This window comes from Cannabis sativa, chromosome 2 (genome assembly GCF_029168945.1).
Source record: "Cannabis sativa cultivar Pink pepper isolate KNU-18-1 chromosome 2, ASM2916894v1, whole genome shotgun sequence".
In the NCBI taxonomy this organism is placed as follows: domain Eukaryota; kingdom Viridiplantae; phylum Streptophyta; class Magnoliopsida; order Rosales; family Cannabaceae; genus Cannabis; species Cannabis sativa.
This window is the reverse complement of record NC_083602.1, coordinates 90,318,505-90,345,847: the sequence shown is the minus strand read 5'-3', so window position 1 is coordinate 90,345,847 and position 27,343 is coordinate 90,318,505. Positions and strand designations below refer to the sequence as shown.

Sequence of the window (27,343 nt, the reverse complement as noted above, 5' to 3'; positions counted from 1 at the left end):
AGAAGGGGCGGCGAGTAGGGCTGAGAGAGAGAACTAGAAATTGAGAAAATTAAATCATATGAAAACCACAAATCAATATCAAACAATCTCCATCCAAACCCTACAGAACTGTTTGGCTACTCTGATTCATTGTAGCAAATTCACACATATTAATTTTAGAAAAGAAAAGTCGATTGAGACGAAAGGAATGTTAAAAATCACGTTAAAAAAACCTTCGCGATTGATTTTTATCTCCAATTTTCGTCCTCCTTGATTGCTTATTGAAAACTATTGAAGTCCACTTCTTTTATAGCCAAAAAAATGATAAAAAACGCTGAAAAAAACTTGTTCTGCTTAGGATTAGAAAGGGCGAGCCACGACATGAGATTTCAATGCCTAGGCATGACCCCGCTTGATATGGAAAGTGAGTTTTCTGCTATATCGACTGATCGAATTTTGGCCATAACTCTCTCGATATTGCACAGAATTATATGATTTAAGATGTTCCGGAAAGATAAAGAGAGATCTAGAACTTTTATGTTTTGAATTTTTCCAAAATCTAATATGAACATAGTCGAATTCAGGCTTGAAGTTTTAGCTTTATTTTTTTGTACAATTTTCTCTATTTTACAGATTAAATTTTTCTAAAATTTTACCAATTTATACATTCAAGTGTTTAAATCTGAAATCAAAGAAAACAAGTATAATTCTATTAAAAAATGATAATAAATAAGAAAATTAACTCTAAAAATAACCTAAATAATAGTCTAAAAATATCCTACGAGATATTCTCTCAAAGTGGTTAAGATATTCCCTCTTAGTGGTTGAGATATTTTTAAAAGTAATTAAGATATTTCATTGAGATATTCTCTGAGAGTGGTTAAAATATTTTCTCAAAGTAATTGAGATATTCCATCTTTTAGTGGTTGAGATATTTTCTTAAAGTGGTTAAGATATTTCTTCTAAGTGTTAAGATATTTTCTTTAAGTAGTTGAAATATTTTCTCTAAATGGTTCAAATATTTTCTCACTTAGTTAAATATATTTATTTAAATATGAGTTTAAAATAAATATTTATAAAAAAATTGGTTAAGTTTAAATTTAAATTTAAGATATGATTATAAATATTTTATGCTTGATATATTTGAGATATTTCTCGAGGTAGTGGAGAGATTTTCTCATTCACTTAAAGAAGTTTATTTAAATATTAAATTTGAAATAAAAATCATAAACTAATTTAGAAATATTTTTTCAAAGTAGTTGAGATATTATCTCAAAATGGTTAAGATAATTTTTGTAAGTGGTTGAGATATTTTTCGCAAATTAATTGAGATATTCTCTCAAAGTAGTTGAGATATTTTCACTATGTGGTTGAGATATTCTCTCAAAGTTGTTGAAATATTTTCTCTAAATGTTAAACATTTTTTTATTCAAAATACATCCAATTACTTTAGTTTTAAATCTCCTTAATTTTCTCCCGTCAAACAAAATAAATAAAATTAGAATAAAATATTTTCAAATAAAAATATAAATCCAAATAATTCTATCAAAACATCAATACAAATTCAAATTATTTCAATTAATAATAAAAAATGTATATTTCAACTCTTAAAAATCATCCTAATAATAATATCACCAAAACTAAAAACTAACCATATCAAAACCAAAAAAAAGAAAAGAAAAAAAAAACTAAAAATACATGATCAAAATTACACTTAACATTATCAATAAAAAAAATCCACTTATTAAGTTAAAATTATTCAATATATTCATAGGATTTCATCTTTTCCCAAAAAGATTTACCAAACCAATTATTATTATTACATTAAAATTCTTTCAATTAAATAAATTTTTTCCACTTTCAGCAAAATTAATTTTTTTCCCCTAAATTAAATAAAAAATAAATATAACAAAAAATAGCAATAGTACACGTCAGCTCCCAGCTGGATACCAGTCCCCAGAGGCAATTTTGTCATTTCAAACAAAAATATGAAATGAAGTGGAGTTTTCTCTTTGATCTTTCTCTGTCTAACGTTCCCTTGTTTTTTCATTTTCACTTTCTCACTCTTCTTTCTAAGCTCACAAAAACCAAAACATTATTTTGTTCAAATCCTCAAATTCTTGGTTGGTTCCCATTCTCATTTAAATGAAGAAATAATGTCTGGTAAAACATTTTCTGCTATGTACTCCTACGGTCCTCTATTGTAGCTTTTTGTTAGTCTGTTGCTACTTTCTGTTTATTACAAATAAATAATGAAGAAAGACAGATATAAATATCCTACATTTACTACCAAAAATTTAAGGAATTAAGTACAAGAAATTTATGCAGATCTGTTTGGAAAATCAAAAAGGAAAAAGAAAACCAGATTTTGTTTTTGTCTTGGTCGTTTGAGGCTTGTTTGTATTGTGTTTGTGAATAATAAAGAACTTTCTTGATCAAAAAAGAAAAAAAAAAGAACAAAGAAACTAACGTTTTTCATCTGAATCAGTGTTGTTGAATAAAGCTAGACGCTGTACGACATTTCCAAAGGCAGATTCTACAGAAAGAGGTTGGAGATCAACCGAAGGTCGAAAGAGATTATGATCATCCAAACCAGCAACAAACCATTCGTAGATATCCTCATAAGCATAACCAGTAATTCCAACAGCGGATGAGTTGTGTTTTGGATTCTTGTAGTTGGTGTGAAATGGAGGCAACTCTGGCTTTGGTGTGGGAGTGGGACTCTGTGAAGAACCTTTCTTTGAAACTCGTTTTCTTTTAGGATCTTTGTGTACACTTTAGTGCTAACAATTCTCGTTTTTTTTTAGAAGAAGAAGAAGAAGAAGAAGAAGAAGAAGAAGAAGAAGAAGAAGAAGAAGAAGAAGAAGGGGCGGCGGGTAGGGCTGAGAGAGAGAACTAGAAATTGAGAAAATTAAATCATATGAAAACGACAAATTAATATCAAAAAATCTCCATCTAGACCCTAAAGAACTGTTTGGCTACTCTTATTCATTGTAGCAAATTCACACATATTAATTTTAGAAAAGAAAAGTGGATAGAGAAGAAAAGAATGCTAAAAATCCCGTTAAAAAAACCTTCGCGATTGATTTTTATCTCCAATTTTCGTCCTCCTTGATTGCTTATTGAAAACTATTGAAGTCCACTTCTTTTATAGCCAAAAAAATAATAAAAAACGCTGGAAAAAACTTATTCTGGTTAGGATTAGAAGGGGCGAGCCACGACATGAGATTTCAATGCCTAGGCATGACCCCCCTTTATTTGGAAAGTGAGTTTTCTGCTATATCGACTGATCGAATTTTGGCCATAACTCTCTCGATATTGCTCAGAATTATATGATTTAAGATGTTCCGGAAAGATAAAGAGAGATCTAGAACTTTTATGTTTTGAGTTTTTCTAAAATCTAATATGAACATAGTCGAATTCAGGCTTGAAGTTTTAGCTTTATTTTTTTGTACAATTTTCTCTATTTTATAGATTAAATTTTTCTAAAATTTGACCAATTTATACATTCAAGTGTTTAAATCTGAAATCAAAGAAACCAAGTATAATTCTATTAAAAAATGATAATAAATAAGAAAATTAACTCTAAAAATAACCTAAATAATATTCAAAAAATATCCTACCAGATATTCTCTCAAAGTGGTTAAGATATTCCCTCTTAGTGGTTGAGATATTTTTAAAAGTAATTAAGATATTTCATTGAGATATTCTCTCAAAGTGGTTAAAATATTTTCTCAAAGTAATTGAGATATTCCCTCTTTTAGTGGTAAAGATATTTTCTTAAAGTGGTTAAGATATTTCGTCTAAGTGTTAAGATATTTTCTATAAGTAGTTGAGATATTTTCTCTAAATGGTTGAAATATTTTCTCATTTAGTTAAATATATATATATATTTAAATATTAGTTTAAAATAATATTTATAAAAAAATTGGTTAAGTTTAAATTTAAATTTAAGATATGATTATAAATATTTTATGCTTGATATATTTGAGATATTTCTCGAGGTAGTTGAGAGATTTTCTCATTCACTTAAAGATATTTATTTAAATATTAAATTTGAAATAAAAATCAGAAACTAATTTAGAAATATTTTTTCAAAGTAGTTGAGATATTATCTCAAAATGGTTAAGATATTTTTTGTAACTAGTTGAGATATTTTTCGCAAATTACTTGAGATATTCTCTCAAAGTAGTTGAGATATTTTCACTATGTGGTTGAGATATTCTCTCAAGTTGTTGAGATATTTCCTCTAAATGTATAACATTTTTTTTTATTCAAAATACATCCAATTAATTTAGTTTTAAATCTCCTTAATTTTCTCCCATCAAACAAAATAAATAAAATTAGAATAAAATATTTTCAAATGACTATATAAATCCAAATAATTCTATCAAAACATTAATACAAATTCAAATTATTTCAATTAATAATAAAAAATATATATTTTAACTCTTAAAAATCATCCTAATAAAAATATTACCGAAACTAAAAACTAACTATATCAAAACCAAAAAAAAAAAAAACTAAAAATACAGATCAAAATTACACTTAACATTATCAATAAAAAAAATCCACTTATTAAGTAAAAATTATTCAATATATTCCTAGAATTTTATCTTTTCCCAAAAAGATTTACCAAACCAATTATTATTATTATATTAAAATTCTTTCAATTAAATACATTTTTTCCATTTTCAGCAAAATTAATTTTTTTTCCCCTAAATTAAATAAAAAATAAATATAACTAAAAATAGCATAAGTATACGTCAGCTGCCAGCTGATACCAGTCCAGGGGCAATTTGGTCATTTCAAACAAAAATATGAAATGAAGTGGAGTTTTCTCTTTCATCTTTCTCTCTCTAACGTTCCCTCGTTTTTTCATTTTCACTTTCTCACTCTTCTCACAAAAACCAAACATTATTTTGTTCAAATCCTCAAATTCTTAATCTTGAGTTCATTGTTCAGGTTAGCTCAAGAATTTTCTCTCTGTTTTAAGCTCAATCTTCGAACAATTTTCTTCTGTTACGTTAATTTGATCGATAAATTAGGTTTTTTTTTTTTTAAATTTTTTTTTGGAAATGCATGCCTTTGATTTCGTAATTTGTTGTTTAGGGTTTGTAGGGTTTTGAATTTTGTCTTTGAATTGAAGAATTTCTGGTTATGAGAGCATGGGGAATGATGCTCGACCTAGTCGGAAAGGTAAAGATGATGAGAATACGTTTGGGTTAAGAAGATCTTCTAGAGAGGTATCTGAGACGAAGGAAGCTCCGAGTGTTCGTAAGTCGGAGAGACTTGAGAGGCGAGTTCCGATGATTTCTCCGGAGAAGAAATTGACGCCTACTGTTAGTCCTCTTAGAAGGTCTGATAGGGGAAAGAGCTCGGCATCACCTTCTTCTGTATCGAAAAATGCTGGCATTAGCTCGAGTTTGAAGAATTTGAAGAAGAAAAGTAAGAAAGAGAAGAGTGTTAGAGAATTAACTGAGGATTTAGAAGCTAAAGAAGCTGAAAAAGGTAAAGAAGATGAGGAAATTGATATTGAAGAACCGGATTTAGAATGTCATAGAGTGAAAAAGAAGAGGAAGAGATTGGATGCTCATGCTTACATGGGGGCTTTCAAGAGCCCAAAAGCAAAGAAGGTTAAAGGTATTATTGTTTGTTCTGTGTACTTTATGATTTATTATCGTTTTTATGGCAATGCTGAATAGTTTCATTCTAAATTTTTAAGCTAACAAGACGATGGAAGATAACAATGGTGGAGAGGAGCCTTCCGGCTCTAGTATGAAGCCTGGTGAAGCTGAAATTGGTGACGAATCGGGAGCTTTTAGCATTGGCGAATTCAATGATATTGATGCCACAGTGGAGAAGGATATTGATGAACCTGACCCAATAGAGTTGATGGAAAGCGACCACGAAATCATGTCTTCACCAAGTAAAAATAACATGTTGGACCAGAACTCTAATCCTGTGGAGAAACTTGACACATATTCTACTAGTCCAAGGTTCGTTAGTATTTACAAAGTCATCATTTTTTTTTTCTTTTTTTGGGTGCTAGTTTCTCATAATGCAGTACAACAATAGTATTTGGAGGGTAAATGTTCCTATTTTAAAGACAAGACAATGGATTTGGGTGGCCTCTTCATGTGAATGGGTGAAATTTCTAGCTTCTCAATGGACTTAAGAGACTGAGTTTAAAGATTTTCCACTCTATTTGGTGTTCTTAATTTTGAAGAATGCTGTGTCCAACTAATCTTTATTTATTAGTATTAGTTTTTAAATAAGAATTAGTAAGTGCCCATTTGTTAAATTAGACCAGATGGAATTTGAACCGCAGACCATTTATAACACCACTTGGGCTAGACTCATGTGGCTGTATTAATCTTAAAATTGTTATTGTTTCTTTTAAGTTTGGATTTTTTTTTTAATTTCTTGAGGATATCTGATCTTCTTACTGTTGTCATAGGTCCTTATTATATAAATTTCTTTTTCTTATAAACATAACAGAGAAACTAAGGCACTTAAAAAAAATACACCACAAAATCTCATGATAAGCTAGCTAAATAACTGTGTTTGAGATACTAGATACAAATGCAAACCTAAGGAGATTTTTTTCCGTTCAATATTTCTAAATTTGAATAATCTTGATGCCCATCCACATAATGGATAATAAGTTTGAAGTTTCATAAAAAGGTTTATTTTTTATATTGTGTCTAGCCTCTTGTCTTATTTTCCAACCCAGGAACTACTCAGAGTTCATCAATTTTGTTATATATCTTGCAGGGTGAACCTCGACTCAACAGGGGGCAGGTTTTCCTCAGATAATGTCAACAGGGTGAACCTAGACTCAACAGGGGGCAAGTTTTCCTCAGACAGTGTCAACTCAAATCAAGAAATAGCTGCAGCCATTTTAACAACGGTTGGTTTGTTTTTTCTTTTGTCATTTATTTACTTATACTATTGTGTACCATTATCCGTTTCCCACGTATTTGATCTTGTTCCCATTTTATTGTAAGTGCTAACCCTATTATCATCCGATTTATTTATACATCTTAATACATTTGCTATTATTGAAGCTAAAATCAAGAGTGGTGGGGTATTGGGATTGTGCTATTAAGTTTATGAAATTTGTTACTTTTGTTCTTTCAAAAGAAATTTAATGTATGGACTATGGACTATGGAATATAGTGATTTGTGCTGCCATGCATGAGTGCACTGTAGGTTGTAACTTGTATGTTTATAGCCAATTTAATCACTTTACTATGAATTTGGAGCAATAGTTATTTGCACCTTGAGCATGCAATGGGTTTTATCATGACAGTTTTATGTTACGGAGACCAATATAGAATTGTGGGTTTGTTTTTTGACAGGTGTTGTCTGGATAATTTCATAAATTTACATAGCAATTGCTTTAGCCCTTGTCATATCATCTTCATAAACTGTTAAAATTGCAACCATATTGTTTAAGTGTTTAACGAAAGAAGTATAATTTGACTGACCTTGCATATAGCTGTACTTTTTTAGTGACTTGACTTAGTATTTCTAACCATGCCCGTGGAGATTGCTTAAGCCCATAAACTGATTTCTTTAATTACCCTGTCTTTTTCCATACTTTTCTTAGAAATTAGGAGGTATTCTTAGAAATTGATATTTGATAGTAAAACTCTTAACAGTTATATATATCATTGGCCATATATAATGATTATGATTATGATGAAGCTTCTTCTTTTGTATTTTTTTTTTTCTTTCTTTAAATAAGACCCAAAGATATATACATATATATAAATTCGTGGATAGATGTTCTACATTTATTGGATATGGATAATAAAAATGTTTATGAATGTCGTCATTATTAAATTGAATCAGGATAGAGGGGAGTGTGAAGCTAGTACTACTACCGCTGAGAATTGTGAAAATCATATGCAGCAAAAGGAATCATCTGGAGATCTTCAGACAGTTGGTGAACAAAATACATGTTTTAAATGCAAGGTCGGGGGAAGCCTATTGTGAGTAGCTCTTTTTTATTTGCGCACTGATTCATGCAACTATCTTTGGCCATTAATAAATAGTTTAGCAATATATGAGAACTATGCAAATCTATGTCTATATTTCATTTTATTTTCTATAAATTCTAGTTGCTTTTGTTCTACTTTGTCATTTATTTAGATTTCAAACACCGGAGTAAAATTTGGAGTTAAATGCTTGGGATAATTATTTTTGAACAAAAATAGCAATCTGTATTATTTTTGCATTCCGGTTTGCACACCACTTACCAAGCTACCAAGTGTTCTCCTCAATCTATGTCACGTCTCTCCCAAAAGAAGTCCCTCATTATCTTTTCCACGCAACTGATCTTGGGGTATTGTATAATGACTAATAATTGAAGCTAACACGGATTGAATAAGGGTAAGCTTCCCCCCTCTAGAATGGTAAGCGATTTTCAAAGGCCATGAGTCCACCCCACAGTCTATCGTTGGCAGCTTCATACCACCCCTCGCCTAGATTAAGTCTTAATAACTGGCTTTTATTCATGTATTAAGTTGAGAATAGTATCATCTGCAAATTGAAGGTGGGAGACTTCCATACTCTCTTCGTATAGAAAAGCCTTGGTCAAATAGCATCTAGACATAGTACTGTTGTCTTGTTACACTTAAAAATATGTTTTTTGAATTTATTATAGAAAAAGCATAACATACTTTGACTCTGAGATGTTGCTTTCCTGATGTCTACTAAAAAAAACTCATTCAACATCAGGTGCTGCCATGGAAAAGAGTGCAAAAGAAGCTATCATCCCACGTGTCTAGATCCTCCTATGGATGGTGTCATTCTTGGAGTTTGGTATTGTCTTATGTGTGTCATGAAGAAGTTAGACTATGGTGAACATTCAGTGTCGGAGGGAGTAGAGGCAATCTTTGATGACAGGGTTGTGGAAGTATTAGATGTTGATGGTATGAGAATTGGAGTGTGTTAACTTCTGTTCTTGCTTGCATGGAATTTGGTTGTGATTGCAAATTGCAATTTATTGGTTTCTGATTTCCTCCTTTGGATTTGTGATTTTTGCTTATAGCATCCCAAGAACAGAGGGTTTTTTTTGTTAAATACAAAGGGCTTGCACATTTTCACAATATTTGGGTACCCGAATGTAAGCTGCTTCTTGATGCTCCATCACTTGTTGAAAAATTCAACAGAGAAAGCCAGGTTTATTATCCCTGAAAACTGTTTTCTCTTTAATCTTTATTTAGATGTTATATTTTATTTTGTACTTTTGCATGTTTTACCTTTTCCCGCTCAGCCATTTTCTTACATCAGTATTTTTCTTCTTTCGAATCCAAAGGACGAGATGCTTTTTGAGTGTGATGTGGTATTTAGGCTTAATAAGTAGTTATTTTTGGTGTATTATCCCTTCCTTTTTCTATTACGAACTTGTCTTTTAGTGACCATTAGAATTGAAGGTACAAAATACATGGATGATTAAATATTATTATTGATTAATTAGCATATTTGAGACTTATTATTGAGTTGTATTGATTTGAGTACTTGGAGGATTGTTTATGAATTTATAACTCATTAAGATTTAGTCTGTCTATAATCTCTTTTGTTTCTAATTCTTCATCATTTCTTGTTCTGTTCTATATAGTTTTCTGTTTTATTTATTTATTTATTCATTGATTTATTTTCTTTTGAAACAAAGAGAGTTCTATTGCATAGACCCAATAAGAACCTCTTAAAGACAAGGTGTGCCTGAAATAGAAAACTCAGAGCATACAAAACAACATTGCACCACTCTCACACCGAATCTGGAAAACTATGCTTTATTTGATCTCATTAACTGGATCAACCACCTTCTGATGTCTGTGTACTCTTTTTCTTGACATTTCTATTCTTTTCTGTTTTCTGACTTCTTCTTACAACAATTAGTATTGTAGATGAGTCTCTTTTCCTCTGAAAACCTGTTTTTGAGAAAGCCTTCAGTTCTGCTGTCTATCTATTATTTTATTTTTTTGTTGTTTGGGTTGTAGAAGCAGACGATGTTATTGGTGTTTTTTTTTTAAAATTTTGGGCTACCTTTTGAGGGCTTGGGTTAGGTTTCTAATAAATAAATGACCAATCAAGCAACCTACAGATGACTTCATGGCTGCCTTTTGAATGTGATTTTTGCTATTCCTCATGTCTCAAACAGATGTGGACCAAACTAAGAAATCTGATCTTGACGAGGAAATTGCCTAGATGACTACCAAACAAAGTTTTAAATAGCTAATTCACGGACTGAGGTGTTTTCCCTTAGCCCAGTTTTGGACTGCTAAATAAGTTTAGGTGTACATACTTTAGAAAACCCATTACAAAGGATGCCTCGTACACCTTACTGTCATGAGGCTTAGCCTCTTCTCGATGAACATGTGACCTGAGAAATAAATTCAGATCACTCATGGACATGTGACCTTTGTATCTTCTTCAATATTTATGTACAGAGTTTCTTTTCTAGACCACACCTCTTCGTCAAGGAATATAATTTATGATGGCATTTGCTTCTACATTGTGTTGTTTCTTTATCATGAATAGAAGTTTTAACTTATCGGAGTTCAGATTGAACTCACGGGAATGATGTAGAATTAGATAGATACATTTTATTATATAACAATTTATTAATTAGCGTTTCTTAGGATTATTACTGAGTTTCATTTTAATTGTGACGAGTACTGAGTGAGTAATTGAAGCCTGAGTATGTTTTAGATTCCTTAGGGGTAGTCTTATAATTGATTTAGAATTTATTAACTGCTTTTTAATTTAAAGATTTTTCTATTTTTATTATGAGTTAAATTTGTTTATGAATTATTAAAAAAAAAAAGTATAGTTAGTTTCTGAAGTATTCTTTATTCATTTTAGGTGTGGAAGCCAGAATGGAAGGTTCCCCATCGGTTATTGCAGAAAAGATTGTTGATTTCCCCCGAGGGGCATAACCAGAATACTTTTACTAAGCTAGATGGGCACCATGAGTGGCTTGTAAAATGGTGCAGTCTTGGCTATGAGCAAGCTACCTGGGAGTTGGATTATACTTTGCTTAGTAATGCTGACGGTAAAGCGCTAATAAAGGATTATGAGAACAGACACAGCATGCTGAACGGGGATTCTTCTTCTCTAGAAGACAAGGTATCTACCTTAGAATGTGATAGATTTTTCCATTATTTGCACATATTTTCTCCTTGATTACTTCATGGATTTCTTCAGTTTCCGTTGAGCTATAAATTAATTGTACGTTGATTATGTTAAAGCTGTTATACCTCTAAATATTTATTAGTTTTCTTACAGTTTGTTTGGCATTTAATTATTAACGTTTGAAAACTAGTTTATTTTATTTAAACTTAGGGTTCTTATAATGAATGTTGTTTTTGCTAAAATCTTTTTTTTTTTTTGCTGAATATTGCTAAAATCTTAGTTTTCATTTATGGGATAAAATTTTAGTTTTCTATAGATGCATCTAAGATCTAGAATTTTTTTATTGTAGAACTTATACTGCAATTGTTTCATGATTGTCATGTTTTCTAGTGTTAATTTTCTTTTAGGACTGATGTTGTGTGTAACAGACATACTTTTTCCTTGTATTAGCTTGACAATTGATACATTTGTTTCTTTTAAAGCTCCGGGTTAGGCCTACTGCTTAATTTCATGAGGTTTTTGGTTCATTTCTTTGTGGGTGCTATCTAGTTATTTGCTAGAGTTTTTTGTGTCGACATTAAAGTGTATGGGGAAAGGACAATTAAAAGATATATTAATAAAATACATTGGTTTTGTTGTTTATCTTAACTTTTACTTCTATTGAACTAGCATGATGTTTTTTGTTTCTGTAGATACTTGAGAGTGAAAAGTTATTGGAACTGCTCGCTGGAAGATCAACGCAATTTCGTAGCAGTTGTCAGGATTACTATAACAAGCTACATGAGTTTTGGCTCAAGGGCCCGAATGCTGTTGTCATTGATGAACAGGTAAGGGTTAATCAGTTATATTGACATATTGAATTGTAGTCATTTTGAAAAATTAGTTATCCATGTCTTGAGGCATTTGTTTTCACTTAGCAATGATTTGGTGATTGTCTGTTAATTTTGTGCGCTTTTGTTGGATAAAGTTAGCTACTGGTAGGTATTTGGATATTGAATATAAAAGGGTTTTGAGGGCTTATTGTTTGATGATTTTAACATTTTGTGGTAAACTCTTTATTGCTATTGTAAAAGAGTTTTTTTGTAGTGAACCCTTGTTGTAGCCTGTAATTCTCAGACATACTTGTATTTACTTCACATCATTATGAAAGAATAATAACTAATGGATATCGAATTTTCAGGAGAGAATCTTGAAAGTGGCTTCGCTGGTTCAATCATTTCGCCCTAAACCTAGTCGGCCTTTTCTTATTATATCGACTTTGGCAGCCCTTCATTTGTGGGATGATGGAGTCCTTTGGTTTGTCAATGCTGTAGTTTACAGTGGGGACAAAGATTTAAGAAGAAGTATTAGAAAACTGGAGTTTGGTGAGGGAGGTTCCCTGATGTTTCAAGTACTTATAACAACAATGGACATTGTTCTGGAGGTACTTCGAAAAAACTCTGATAGCGTGTTTAAAGCTAATAGTTCAGCTCATAACATGCTTCAAGGTTTGCATATTGTACTATATAAGTTATATTTTTTTCTCTCTCAACTTTGCAGGAGTTGGATGTGTTTAGAAGTATAGAATGGGAATTAATTATAATTGATGAATGCCAATGCCCTACAATCTCTTCACATTTTGTTGAAATTAAACAATTAGATACGGGAAGAAGGCTTCTTCTTGTTAGTGGTCAACTAAAGGTTTCTGTTTTCTTGTACCTTTTACTTTACTTTTTTTTTGGTTATTTCAAGTGGCTGACATGAGCGTTGCTACTGGTACTGGCTATGGCAGGAGACCATCGCTGAATACCGTAACTTGTTATCTTTTATAGAGTCTCCTTCTGATTCACAAAGCAAAGAGTCCTTGCTAATCAGTCCCAGTGATAATCTTGGTAAACTGAAGGAAAAGTTTTCAAAATATGTTGTTTATCAAAGCAAGTTGGGATCGTCAAGATTCAATGAGTACTGGGTTCCTGCCCCGATTACAAATGTGCAGCTTGAAGTGTACTGCAACACTTTGATTTCAAACTCTACCATACTTTGTTCATCTCCGAAGAATTTTATTGTTGACTCAGTCCATGATATTCTGATGTCTTGTCGAAAGGTTGGGTTTGTTGACTTCTTTATTAGTTGAATAATAACATGAGATCTTATACATTTCTCTTTCACAACTTACAACTTTATGGATCAGATCTTATACCTCGGGAAGCTAGAGATTTTATCCCCATGTATGGTTATTTCAATGCTTGTTATTTCTTAAAAAATGATGTTAAACCAAAATACCCCCTATTATTGAGAGGCATATTAGGTAAGAAATTTTTCTATTGTCTTCCTATTTTCTCCTGTCTTTCTTTTTCCACCACTCTAGGCTATATGTATTAAGGTAGGTCTAATCCACTTTTCGAGTTCTGTCAAAGAAAAGAAAAGAAAAGAGTGGCATTGCTGAAGAATTTTCATTGAAAATTCTCATATGACATTGTCACTACATTTTTTAGGTACGAACCCAATTCAAACAAGGTTCGATAGGGTTCATGATGGTATTTGGACCATGTGTTTTAAGGTTGCTCAAATGTAGATCAAGCGTGAACTGTGTCCAAACTAAGGTCGGACAAGGTTTCTCCAATGTGATACTTTAGCAACAAATTCAACTGATGATGAAACTAATTTTTAGCAAGAACAACTTGAAAAATAGATAAAATGATTTTCTAAACATTAATCATATCAAATAATTCACTGTGTGTGCGCATTTGAATTTGCATTTGATTTTTTTTGAGTAGTACCAAATCTATTTTCTTATGATTTTGAAATGACATTGAAAGTACATGAGATCTACAGTTATATACACTTTTTTTTTCTTTCAAATGTATATTAAAATGTCTGCTACTGTATTTTTTTTAAAAAAAATTCTGCTACTGCTTTAGCATTTTTGTGTATGAACTTTCAAATGCCTGATTCCTCATATTTCCTTGATTGTTATAATTTGCAGTGTTTTAATCACCCTTACTTAGGAGATAGAAGAGTCGTAGAGGTGGTTACGAAAGGCTTCAAGAAAGATACACCTCCTTATTATCGTGCTGGAGTAAAAGCATGTGGCAAGCTTCAACTTCTTCATATGATGCTTTTGGAAATACAAAAGCGGGGTTTAAGAGTTCTTATCCTATTCCCTGGCGCGGTATGTGACTCCCCCCACCGACACACACACACACATATATACTAAAAGAAACAAAACTATTATTGATGGCCAAAAATAAAAATTACGAGAGGATGATTAAGTATCCTCAAATAGAATTGAAGCAAACCTACAAAACTGTACAAAAAGTTAAACCAGACTGTTTTAAGATAGTATACAACTATTATATTTTGTATAGCATCGTTGATGTGTATTGTCTTTCTCCATTTTTAAAAGTTTCTTCTTCTTATATTGGCTATGGCTAGCATCCATAAATACAATTTCTGCTATCTTAAAGGCTTAATGATTCTTAATAACTTTTCATTCATAATATATTAATTATTAGTAAAGCTATTTCTTTTGTCTACTGTTGTGGCTTGGTTACAAGGGAGGATTTTTATCGGTTTTTAATTATTGATTAGTTACTTTAATGATCTCTTCTATAATTGAAATCTATCAGGATTTAGGAACGGCTTCTCTGGGACACATTTTGGAGGACTTTTTAATACATACATTTGGAAAAGCTTTCTATGAGCGTGTTGATAGCGATTTAAAACCTTCTCAGAAGATTTCTGCTATGAATAATTTCAACAAGGACTGTGAAAGATTTGTTTTCTTACTAGAAAACCGTGCTTGTAACAGCAGCATTAAGTTGTGCTCTGTTGATATTGTCATCATATTCAGTAGTGATTTGAACCCGGTGAATGATGTGAGAGCCCTGCAAAAGATAACTCTTGATTTAAAAAGGGAGCAAGTAACAACATTTCGTTTGTATACACCATATACAGTGGAAGAAAAGGTTTTACATCTTTCAAAGGAAGGGAAGCCTTTAGATGGTAAGTCACCAAACATAAACTTGAGTATGAGTCACATGTTACTAATGTGGGGGGCGGCTCATCAATTCAATACTTTGGATAAGTTCCATGGTGAAGGTGTAACAACCTCCTCCACAGAAAGCTTAGTTAAGGAACCCTCACTGGAAGATGTTATGAAGAATTTCTCGCAGATTATTTCTTCAGATAGAACAGACAATGAGTCAATAATCATAAATGTTCAACAAGTTGGAGGAATTTACTGCACAGAGTCTTCGTTATATGGTGAGCTACAAAGTGAAGTTATGGACAAGGTTCAACCTCATCTATTTTGGACAGGAGTGTTGGAAGGAAAACATCCTCAGTGGAAGTTTATATCCTATGATTTATCGCAGAGAACTCGAAAGAAGGTACATTATTCTGACGAGACATCAAACAACACAGGAAATGAGAGTGAGGAAATTTGTAAGAAGCGCAAGAAACTTTCAAATAGTACAGTAGATCCACCATCTATAGAACTTGGATCAGATGGAAAATCAATCTCTAGCTGTAAAGAAGGTAAAATCCTGACTTTGTTAATTATTGGTATATTATCTGGACAAAGTCTAGAGCTAGCATAAAATATTGTTTAGCTGACTTCTTATTTTTAATGGTCTGAAAGTGTCTGATTTTGTAGGAGCATTTGGAACAACCACAGATAACCAGGTTAGTTTGTTTCCCAGGTCAAGTGCTTGCATAAATGAAACATTTTTTTTCTTTGAAAATTGTACTTCATTCTCTCTGTTCATAAATTATATTTCTTAGAAGTACCTTAGCCTTATATATTTCTTTTGCAGCAACGAAAGAAAACGCTTGATGCACAAAAGAGTCTCCATCGTTCTTTGAAGCCTGAGATTTTAAAACTTTGCAAGCTTCTAAAACTCTCGGTATGATTTTCTTTTAACCTGTACAGTTTTTCTTCTAATTATGTACTGCTTCTCTTCTTTACATGATACTGGTTAAAAAATGTTCACATAAAAAGTGTCATAGTTATTGTGGATAAGAAAATTGATGTGCAAGATTTTGTGAGTTATCTTACTTGGTGTTTCATTTACGTTAGGTGAATAGAACAATAACATGCATTTAAATATGAATTTTGTATAAATCTCTTACACAAGAGGGTCTAGGAAGGTTTGGGGGTTTTTCAAGAAAAGTTGGGAAAGTTTATGGAAAGATTTGTCATAGTTATTGTGGAAAAGAAAATTGATATGCAAGATTTTATGAGTTATCTTACTTGGTGTTTCATTTACGTTAGGTGAATAAAACAATAACATGCATTTAAATATGAATTTTGTATAAATCTCCTACACAAGAGGGTCTAGGCAGATTTGGGGGGTTTTTCAAGACAAGTTGGGAAAGTTTATGGAATACTACAGCTCAGTCCTTTCTTTGGGCCTTGTGATTAGAAAGAAATGAGAATATCTATTAAAGATGGTTCATCTTTTATTTGGGGTGGAGTGACAGTTAAAATTTATCAATTTATAATATTTTGTTTCTTTATTAACAATGAACTAATAAAGAACATTTACTCAAGAGTCAGCCTTCTCATCTTGACCAAGAGTGAACTTGTATGTTTAAGTTGTATAAGTTGGCTACTCCCTTTATATTATCAGGTTTGGTTGGGTTTATTTAATCTTTGGTTTGAGTTATGTTATGTCTAAAAGTGTTACATGAGTTATGTTAACTATTGAATCTTAGAAATGATACATATATAGAGATATATGTAGGATGCCTCTACATATCATGTTATTCGTCTTCTGATCTTTAAAATACGCGTTTATTCTGTCTTTTAAAAAGTAGGTTGTTTTAATTGTTTATGAGCACATTTCCTTTTGCTTGAAAAATAAATAATATAAAAAGAATTGGGAAGCCTCAACGTGCCTCAATTGTTACCCCTCGTCTTACGCAAAAAACTTCCTTTTGTCCAAATAAGCCTTTTGCAACATTATAATCCACAGTTGTGACATTTGTACAACTCTGTGTTAGCAATATCTTGATAGTTTACTTCACCGTAATGCAGGATCAAGCTCTGGGTGTGGCCGAAGAGTTTCTTGAGTACGTTATGAAATACCATTGTGTCAACAGAGAATCAAACACAATATTGCAGGCTTTTCAGATATCTCTGGTCAGAATCTTTTCCTCTAGTATGCGGTGCTGTTTTAGTTTCCGGTTTTAATCTATCTTTTTATCATTTTGATCTAATGCCTAATTTATATTCTTAATATGTTTGCAATTGGAACTTTTAAAGATGCTGCATTCTATTTAAAACCCGAATGATGTTTATTGCTATGGCTGCTACTTAATATACTAATATATAATTATGTGGAAATAGTTCTTTTCTTATGAATTTGTTGTGTTCCATTTGTTTTCCCTAGAAATTTGGTAATGCATGTTTTAATGTGATTAATTCTTCTTAAAAAAAAATGTGATTAATTCTTCTTAACTTGCAAGTTGTAATGTTGCCTTCTTGACAATAGCCATTGTTGTATTAAAAAAGCTTTAGTCAAAATGCATGAATTTGTTTGCAACTTTGATCAAGCTAAGGTCGATGTTGATTACATTCCGATGCTTACATAAATCATGATGCACTTCCTTTCTAAAGCTCTTAGTTAAGATGTAGACACTTGATGGGTTGACTTGATCTTGCACATTTGGGTTATTCAAAAGACCAGTTCTCTTCCAAGAGCAATAGCTCAATCACTATATAATTCTTATGATACCACACCTTCTGCTTTTTATTCTCCAATTTGTACTTCTCTATTTTTATCTTACCCAAAATCCTTTGCTGCAATTTCCCACATACTTCACTTGTATATGAGTTCTTCCTTTTCGGTGGGACCAGCTTAGACATGGTTTTGTGGCAGTGCTAGGTTTTGGTAGTTTCTGGATCCCTCAGTTGGAAAGAAATGGCCTTGTATTCGATGTTAAGTTGCAGATGATGGCTTTTCGTGTAATGTGCATTTCTTGATTTCTTATTTCATTTTTCACTCTGTCTGATTGGTAGAATATGGTCTAAATATTTCTTTCTGGATGATTCTTTCTTAAAAATATCTTTAATGGAAATTGTCTAATAAAAGACATCATTTGGTATGGTATAAATTGTCTAATACGAAACTTTGATTTGGTACAAGTAATCAAATATTTAGTGTGTATTTTCACATAATGATGTCCAGAAGTTTCTCGAGTGACAATGTCTTTGTTTGTTCTGCAGTGTTGGACTGTAACCTCTTTGCTGAAGCAGAAAATTGACCACAAAGAATCACTTGAACTGGCAAGACAACATCTCAACTTCGAATGTAAGAAAGACGAGGCAGAATGTCTGTATTCAATGCTGAGGTGCCTAAAAAACATATTTGCATATCAGATTGGGAAACTCAAAATTGCGGATTCACCAAAAGCTCCAATGTTGACTACTACTGATACCTTGGACCACTCAAAAGTGAATGGTCAACTGTCTGTGCCCTCTAACGTAGATAGGGTTAAAGTAGGGGTTCAAGACTGTACAGGGAATATGGAAAATTTTGACAAACTTCTGTATGAACTGGCAGAAAAAGATATTAACAAGAGTATTAAGAATGTCAAGAGCATGTTTCAGAAGAATCTGGAGAAACTCATTCAAAAGCTCGAGATAGAAAAAAATGAAACAGAGCAGAATTTTGAAGAAGGAAAGACTAGAATACAGAAAAATCATAAACTCAAAAGAGCTGCTGCTCTTACATGTTTTGAGCATAATACGTCAATGAGAGAAGAACAACTTAAGTCGGTGGATAATTCTCTTGCTAAAGAATTGGAAGAACTCAGGAGCAAGAGGGATTTGTGCCTTAAAAATCTTGAGACGAAATATCTTTTTAACAAGATAAGGTTGCAAGAGGCGGAGTCTTGTTGGGTGAAGGACTTGGAATCCTGGGCTTCTGATGAATTGTTGAACAAACCACCTATAAAAAAAGCTGTAACTGGGTCTAAATGCTCTCTGAGTGATCAAGTTAGAGTTGAAGATAATCCTGATAATCTCCCTCTTTTGGCTAATCTTTTAAATAATCGTAGTCAGGAAAATCTACTGCATGAAACTGCTGCTACTGATGAGGTGACGTGTATTCATATAGATTCACTGGCTGCTTCTGATAGTTTACCAGGTTCGGGATCTCTTGAGCAGAATACTACTGGACCTGTAAGTGATGCTCAAGTAATTGTCTCGGCTGATCCATCTGCCAATATGCAAAATTTTGTTTCTATCGAGAGCTCTTCACGTGAAGCACATATTGCCAATGAATCTACCCCAATCGTACCTGAGACTGCAAGTTCCATTCATGGTGATAAGATTGTCTACACTGAAGTTCAAATTTCTACTAAAGAACAAATTGCACAGGGAGTAACATTAGATGTTGATCATAGTGGAGAAAAAGGTACTGAACTCTGCAATGTCACATCAAATGGGGTTGCTGTCATCAACCAGGAAGATAGAGTTGATAATGCTTGCAATCAGAATTCTCTTTCCCAGGAGCCGTCACCGGAAAATTCATGTGCGCAGCCTGCTGTTACTTTGGCTGATGGTATAGCTGCGTCAACTAATGAGGTTTGATTCTTTTCTTAATACGCTGTTGATTTATATGGAGTATGTTTCATTTATAATATGCCATTCCTCTTGTATAAGTAAATATTACATTGTTCTCCAAAGATATTTATGCACTACTTTCGTCGTATCTGCTAGGATATTATTGAATGTAATGTGTTTTACAAGATGGTTTGTGTGGGTACCATTTATTTTTTTTGAAACTGGGCTTCTCATTTAACCCTACAATATTTGAGGGATTGGAAACTATAGCAATTGCAATATAGGTAATCCAGGAGGGGCACGACACCCACACCTTGTGGGTGCAAATACATATGTGATAATGTTAGCTCTCTCTCTTGAGTCTGGAAATCATTTGTAATGTGGGAATGAAATAAACTGAAAATTGTTGAAAGGGATGAAAATTTTTGTTGTTGGTTTTTGACCCTTTGTATTTTCAGGTGCCCCTAGGTGAATGTGATTTGCCACCAATATCTTGTGGAACACAGCTTGTAGATGCCCAAAGAGCTGATAAGCAGAATACATTAGACGAAGTTGTACAGTCGGGATCAGAACCAATTCCACCATTATCATCCACTCAGTCTGTTCCGGCATTGCAGCCCGTAGCACAATTGGTTGAGGAAAATGAACGTCGGCCTGGTGATGAGGGTTTGAACTCTATACAGGTTTCCCAGGCTCCAGTGCAACCTGTTGAGAACCCTCAGTTTTCAAATCAAGCTGTTTCATATCCTATGACGAGTTCATCAAATACACCCGTTAGGAATTCAGGAATGCATGTTCCTGACCTTAGGAACATGTCTGTTTCTGAATCTTATAATCATCTTGCACCACCCATGCCGCTTCCAATGATGTCGTGGGGGGGTCCGCCCTTGAACCCTGATCCACTTCAGGTGGAACTGGAGCGATTATGTCAAGAATTCGATCAAACTCGTAAGACCTATGATGATAAGGTCGGTTTCAAATTACTAAATGCGTTTCTGTATCAAGTAAATATATCATTTTTAGATGATGGCTTCATACTGACTTTACCTTTTTCTTGAGCAGAAGCAGCATCTAAAAGGTGATTATGAGAAGGAGATTGCTGAAATTAATAAGAAGTATGAGACGATGAACAGGGAGGTCGATACCGAGTTTTTTGTAAAAAATAAGAATTTCGATGATCTTCGCAACAAATTATGGTTGAATAAAATCTTGGCAGAGGCATTCAGGTCAAAGTGTGAATATAGGTCAATAGATAGGTCTGGTGGACCTCATCAAGGTGTGTTTCTTTCTGGCGACAACCTTTAAATTGTTTTTTGTTGCATCATCTCTTATGAAAGTGTGCCAATGCTAAATTTGAAACGAAAATAACTAAATACGTTGAATCATATAAAGCACAACTACCATATAATATTGTCAATACATGCACAATAAAACAATTATAAAAGTAAATTTTGAATAGCATTCATTGCTGTGCCAAATTCGTTTTTGTATCAATTTTTAGCATATTCTAATATGACACTTCTTAACATTACAGCGAAGAGTTGATCTTAATATGAAACTGCAGTCTTGAATATTTCAATCCGTTGTCCATCTTTACTGTGACCATGCATTTAAACCTACTTTTTTATGTGTGCCACTGTCATTTTGCGTTTGATTTGTATGGCTATTTTGTTACTAACTTATATTCGTGGGCAGATGTGAATGCTGCTGTTATGCAGCATCTGGTTCAGCTACAAAACTCTTTTCCTATGCAACAAAACTTACAAAGGCCTCCTTTTGTTCCTATATGTTCAGGCGCTCCAATTGCTACTGCACAAAACGTACAAAGGCCTCCTTTTGTTGCTACATCTTCAACCGCACCATATGCTACCATGGTGCAAAACGTACAAAGACCAGCCTCTCCAGCTTTCATACTGCAAAATGCTCAAAGGCCAGCCTCTCCAGCTTTCGCTCCGCAAAATGCTCAAAGGCCAGCCTCTCCAGCTTTCACACAGCAAAATGCTCAAAGGCCTGCCTCTCCAGCTACCGCAGGGCAAAATGCACAAAGACTAGCCTCTCCAGCTACCGCAGGGCAAAATTCACAAAGACTAGCCTCTCTAGCTACCGCAGGGCAAAATGCACAAAGACCAGCTTCTCCTGCTACCACAGTGCCAAATGCACAAAGATCAGCCTCTCCAGCTACTGTGGTTCCAGTTTCGGAGCCTTCTGGTACTACAACAGTGCGAGCTTCAGTACCCTTATCTACACCCGTACCAACCGTGCCAACTGCACCAGCAAGACCTCCCCAAATCAATTCCGTCTCCTATCCAGCTCCAAATCTTCAAGGCAGTCCTCAGATTCGATCCACCCCACCACATCTCCTCCGACCATCTGGACCCAATCTTACATCTCATCCCCGGGGAATACAACGGCCAACAAATATCCCTGCATCAGCATTAAACACAGTTCCCAATTTACAACCACAGATGCCATCATCTATGAATCAGTCTGTTCGAGCTGCTTCAAGTCAACCAGTTAGTTTGCCTACAGTACCAGTTAGTTTGCCTGAAGTTAGGCAAAACACTCAGCAGTTTAACTCAACCGGCACAGGTAGACCAACCGACGTAGTTTGTTTGTCAGACGACGACTAACCAATTACAGCAGATATACAAACCTAACATGGTCGCCGGGTTCTCTGACCCTGGGAGTATTTTTTGACATGACCGACCGACCGAGGTAGACAGGAAAAAAAAGAAATAGTAGCTCATTTTTGTTCTAAGGCCTTTGCAGCTTTACATTAAAAAATGATGTCTTTATTATGTAAATATCAAAAGAAATTATTCTTACCACCCTTCCTAATGCCTGTCTTGATAGAGTTGTAATTTTACATTATTTTGGTCGTCGTTTATGCTTTCTGGTAGAGTCATTTTAAGAAGAGGAATATCCAAAACCATGAAAAACAAGTAAAAAGAAATTATGTATAATATTTAAACAAAATTAAGGTTAAATTCATGAAAAGCCTCCTACAACTTTCTTATTCTTTATGTGGTTTTTGTGTTACAAATGAACTCTAGTCAGTGTATCATTTGTAGTACAAAGTTTTATTATACTTTAATCAAGTAAATGAAGTAAAATTATAGGTGTTAAGTAGGTAGAAGGATAGAGCATTGCTATTGGGTATTAAGGTGCTTAACATTTTTATAAAAGAAAGTAAAATAAGTAAAATGTGATTTTTTTTTTTTTTTAATGAAAATTGCATGGAATAGATGACTTTTAGCAATTCTCAAAAATACATGTATAGTATTGAGCATTGTTATTTGTTACTAGTGGTACATTGGTACTTAGTGTATTTTTAAATTGTATATTGTATAATAATTAATAAATTAAATTATATAAGATTTGATAATTAATTATATATTTGGATTGTACTAAATACCACTGATATCTTTATCTTCTAGTATTTTATTTTGGTACAATTTTAGCACACTAATTGACATTGCATATTAATTGGAGGATATAGTAGTTGTTATTTTTGATATTTTATCTTGGGAAATTCATGTCATAAATACCTATTTTGTTCAATTTGTTGCTATTAAATACCCAAAATTTAAAAATGGCAGCAAAAGTACTCAAATACTCAATTTCTATTATTTCTAATAGTACCTATTTTAACAGTTCTGTTAAGTCCTTCGAGAATATCACATGTCGATTTTCAATTAGTATATTATTATTAAAAATTATTAAAATAATTTTAAAATGAAAAATAAATAAAATAAAATATTTTTTTCTTTCTTTCTTCTCTCTCTTCTCTATCTCTTCAATTTTCTCCTTCTCGACTTCCCTCTCGCCCAACTTCTAACCAGCCCAGGGCTCTCTCAGGCCACCGACAATCCAAACGGAGGCCACTTCCAGCTTTTCTTCTTTTGATATATATATTACTTTGGCTTTGCTTTCAACCACCTCCAATCTCCACTCAAACCCAACTCAAAGCCAACTATTTTTACCAGCTAACCCATTTTGGAATCATCTCAAAAGATTTGTAAAAAAAAATGGTAGATTTTCATCTCTATCCATCTCTTTGCTTTGCATGGTTTCTGGCATCTGGGTATTTTTCTTCTTCCGATTTGAAGCTTTTCCATTTCATTTTTTTCTTAATAATTCCTCTAGTGGGTCAGATTCTTTAGATTGGAATGTTCGAGTTTTGTGTTTAAAGATTGAATGTGAAATGTGTTTGTTCTTCTTTAAGATTCACGAATTTAATAAATGTAGAATAATTTCATATTACTGAACCTATTAGATTATTTTTTATTTTTTAAGGTGAGAACTAAAGTAAATTCCCCACCTTAAAAAAATCCTATATATTTAATTATTTATTAATTTTGTAAATTTATTTTTTTTATTTTTCTAAACTTTTCTGTACAAGTTTTTATACTTTATTAAAATATCCCTTCACAAGTTTTTTAATTTTTTTACTTTTTATTTAAATTTTTTTATCTGATTTTTTAAGACTAATCAATAATTCATTAAAAAGTTTTCTTCGAAACTTAGAATTATTTCCCTAGTAGTATGGTTTCTAGTTACTTCAAGTTTATTATTGATCACCCAATCATTTAAAAAAAAAGTTGATGTTGAAACTATGGAAACTTCTATGATATTTTTTTTATTATTGACAACGCTGACAGCTACTCCCACCTCATCAGCGCCAATACGTAGACATTTAATTTTTTGTTCTTAGTGGTGAAATTCACACTAGCATAACAGTAACGATTGCATTGGATAGAAACTTGAAGTAAGGTAGAAAATAATACTTTTTTTTTTTTTTGAAAATGAGGGCTTTCCTTGTTAGTAAATAGGTTATTGATCCAATAAATTTGATTAAGTTGGTATCATGAATTAGATCAGATACAATACAATCTATTTTTCCAAATGGTATCATCCCTATTATAATAGGGATGATACCATTTGGAAAAATAGAAGTTACAAAAAGTTAAGAAAGATACTAGTAATAGGCTAGTTTTTTAAGTGCTAAGAAGATAAATAGAGAAAACCTATCATTGTAATGAATTTTTTAGTATTTGTAAATTTAGTTGGTTTATTTGTGCATTATATAATTGATCTGGTTTACCTAAGAAAAAAGAAAGCTTTCATTCACATATGAGTTGTGTTAAGTTTTTTTTTTTTTTTTGAAAAATTATACAGTGAAGTTATCTTATAGATTGTGAAGAAAGGGGTTTGTTGGAAAAATCCAAATCTAAGTGTGAATTGCCAATAATCATCTATGATCAAATATACCAAATTAAATGTGCATCTTCATTCATAACTAATTAATCATGTAGGTCCCAATTATATTAAATACCCTACCACCAATAGAGTTTTTTATGAATTCCCATATTAAAAAAATCCTATATATACAATAGGATATGGAGTTTCATACACTTAATAGTCAATATCTAAGATATCCATATATATCATGTTTGAATAATAATATTATTATTGCTGCAATCCACTTCTTAAAACTAACTCCTATGCTTGCTTGTGTGACACCTTTTGAAACTGTACACATATTTTTTTATATAAAAATTGCATTTTGGTCAAACAGTTCTAAGTTTTAATAATTTCTGCGTAATTATGAGTAGACTAAAGACAAAAAAAATAGTCGTCCTTGAAAATAAAAATAAAAAAATATATATTTATTTTAGTTAATTACAATATATATTTATAATTAAAAATAATATTAATTTTAGTATAATTATTAAATTAACTTACAAATATAAAAGAGATTTCAAATTCCAACAAAAACATTTTGTGTTTAACTATTTAAAATTTACTTTTTAAACCAAAGTCAGCTTTTTTATGTTATTTTTTTTAATTTTAAACTATTTAATATTTAAAAATACAAGTTTATATCAGTTTTTAACATGCTATAATAACAAATATCGTTACATATTTAAATATGTATATAGGTGTATAATTGTGTTATAGTATAGTCCTAATCACATTGAATTAGTTTATTAAATATGGAGCTTATTAATTAGCTACATATCAATTTATTCAATGGTCAACCTTTTTCAATTTTCCAATTACTACAAACACATATTAACATACATCATATTATTCTATAAATATCTTCATACAAAAATATCAATATTTGAAGTTGATCTTTCAAGAATCAAGATGGTATTTTGTCACCATATATATATAAATATATATATTAATTGAGATTATTATTCAAATTAAGAGAAGCATGGATGGACAATCCTTCGTCAAAGATAAAGATACACATTCGAGAAATATATATATATATGTGTTTTATATATCTAAAACAAATATTGATCTATATAATTTAATTTAAAATTTTGTTGAAATCGGTTTGTATTGGGTAGTATATAATAAGCTAATTATTGTACACAAAATACATGTTAAATATATAATTTGTTATCACAAGTTTATACATATGATTATTTTTTTTTTTTTTTGAAAGGTAAAATCAACTTTTATTAACCTTCGAAATCAGTTACCAAAGTAGGCAACAACTCAGTTGGAATATTTTCCATACTGAAGGTACAATCAGGAAATAATAAAGATGCTCTAGCAAATTCATGAGCAACTTTATTAGCTGACCGCTTAACAAAGCAAAAATAAACATTGTTCACACTAGCCAACATGGCTTTGCAATCTTGGATCACACATCCAAAATGAGAAGACAAGATAGTCGAGTTTCGCAATGCTTGTACAACCACTAAGCAATCCGTCTCGACCCAAGCTTCATTATAAGTTTGGTCTTTGATCCAACTTAGAGCTTCCCGAAAGCTCAAGGCTTCAGCAATGGACGGAGCAATATTACCAATATGTAGCTTGGTACGGCACTCGATAAGCATACCATGATGGTCCCGAACCACCAAGGCACTTCCAAATCGGTTTTGTCCTTCAAAAATAGCTGCATCTACATTGATCTTGATGCTATTAATCTGAGGTTTAATCCAACGCTCCATCCCATCATAGTCTTGAAGATCAGACCATAATGACTCAATTTGAGTTTTTTGAGCGTGTTTCCATTGATCAAGATAGCTTTTAGCAGAGGCGACTATGGATGAAAAATTAAACGACTTCCCTTGCCATACAACATCATTTCTCGCTCCCCAAACGGCCCAACACAAAGCAGCAGCCAGGCCTTGTTTTTCAGCTGATAAATGCGTGAAAACAGACACGCACCAGTCCAGGAAAATGCCTCCTGCTGCAGTCACGGTAGTGCCAATACCGACCCTTTCCCACACCTTCATAACTACACGGCAAGTCAGTAGCACATGAGCGATTGTCTCGTCCATCTCCTTACACAAAGGACACAATGAGCTGACTGGAACATGCTTAGAGGCGAGTTGAGAGAGAGTAGGAAGGCAGTTTGAGCCGGCTCTCCACATCAGGTTCTTGATTTTTGGTGGCAGTTTCAATGCCCAAAGCGACTTCCAAAACTCCGAGGCAGCTACATCATTCCCAAGACCCTTCAATTTTTGTTGTAATGTATAGGCACTCCGGACCGAGTACATACCATTGGACTCGTTAAACCAGCAAAGAGAATCTGAGTTGTGGTTTATATTCAAAGGTATTTGCCGTATCAATCTCTGGTCACGTTCCTCAAACAAATCCTTTAGAATATCCTCATCCCAGGAAGACAAATCCGTTGACATT

The 27,343-nt window shown here is 32.5% G+C and overlaps 1 protein-coding gene across 6 annotated transcripts; it reads left to right on the top strand.

Moving 5' to 3' along the window:
- Positions 1-4,814: 4,814 nt before the first annotated feature.
- On the top strand, positions 4,815-22,675 carry LOC115721270 (helicase protein MOM1). 6 transcript variants are annotated; one of them, XM_061111001.1, is made up of 21 exons: positions 4,815-4,944; positions 5,092-5,622; positions 5,705-5,978; positions 6,757-6,892; positions 7,840-7,979; positions 8,728-8,921; positions 9,041-9,171; positions 10,858-11,121; positions 11,820-11,954; positions 12,308-12,550; positions 12,667-12,807; positions 12,899-13,210; positions 14,093-14,278; positions 14,736-15,645; positions 15,764-15,792; positions 15,924-16,013; positions 17,147-17,251; positions 18,338-19,699; positions 20,137-20,646; positions 20,741-20,954; positions 21,473-22,675. In XM_061111001.1, exons 2-21 carry the CDS (start codon positions 5,148-5,150, stop codon positions 22,306-22,308), a joined length of 6,687 nt encoding a protein of 2,228 aa, XP_060966984.1. In that variant the 5' UTR covers positions 4,815-4,944; positions 5,092-5,147; the 3' UTR covers positions 22,309-22,675. The 6 variants fall into 6 exon arrangements, with proteins under 6 accessions (XP_060966984.1, XP_030506395.2, XP_030506396.2 ...); XM_030650535.2 differs by having other exon boundaries at positions 21,374-22,675; XM_030650536.2 differs by having other exon boundaries at positions 15,749-15,792.
- The last annotated feature ends 4,668 nt before the right edge of the window (positions 22,676-27,343 follow it).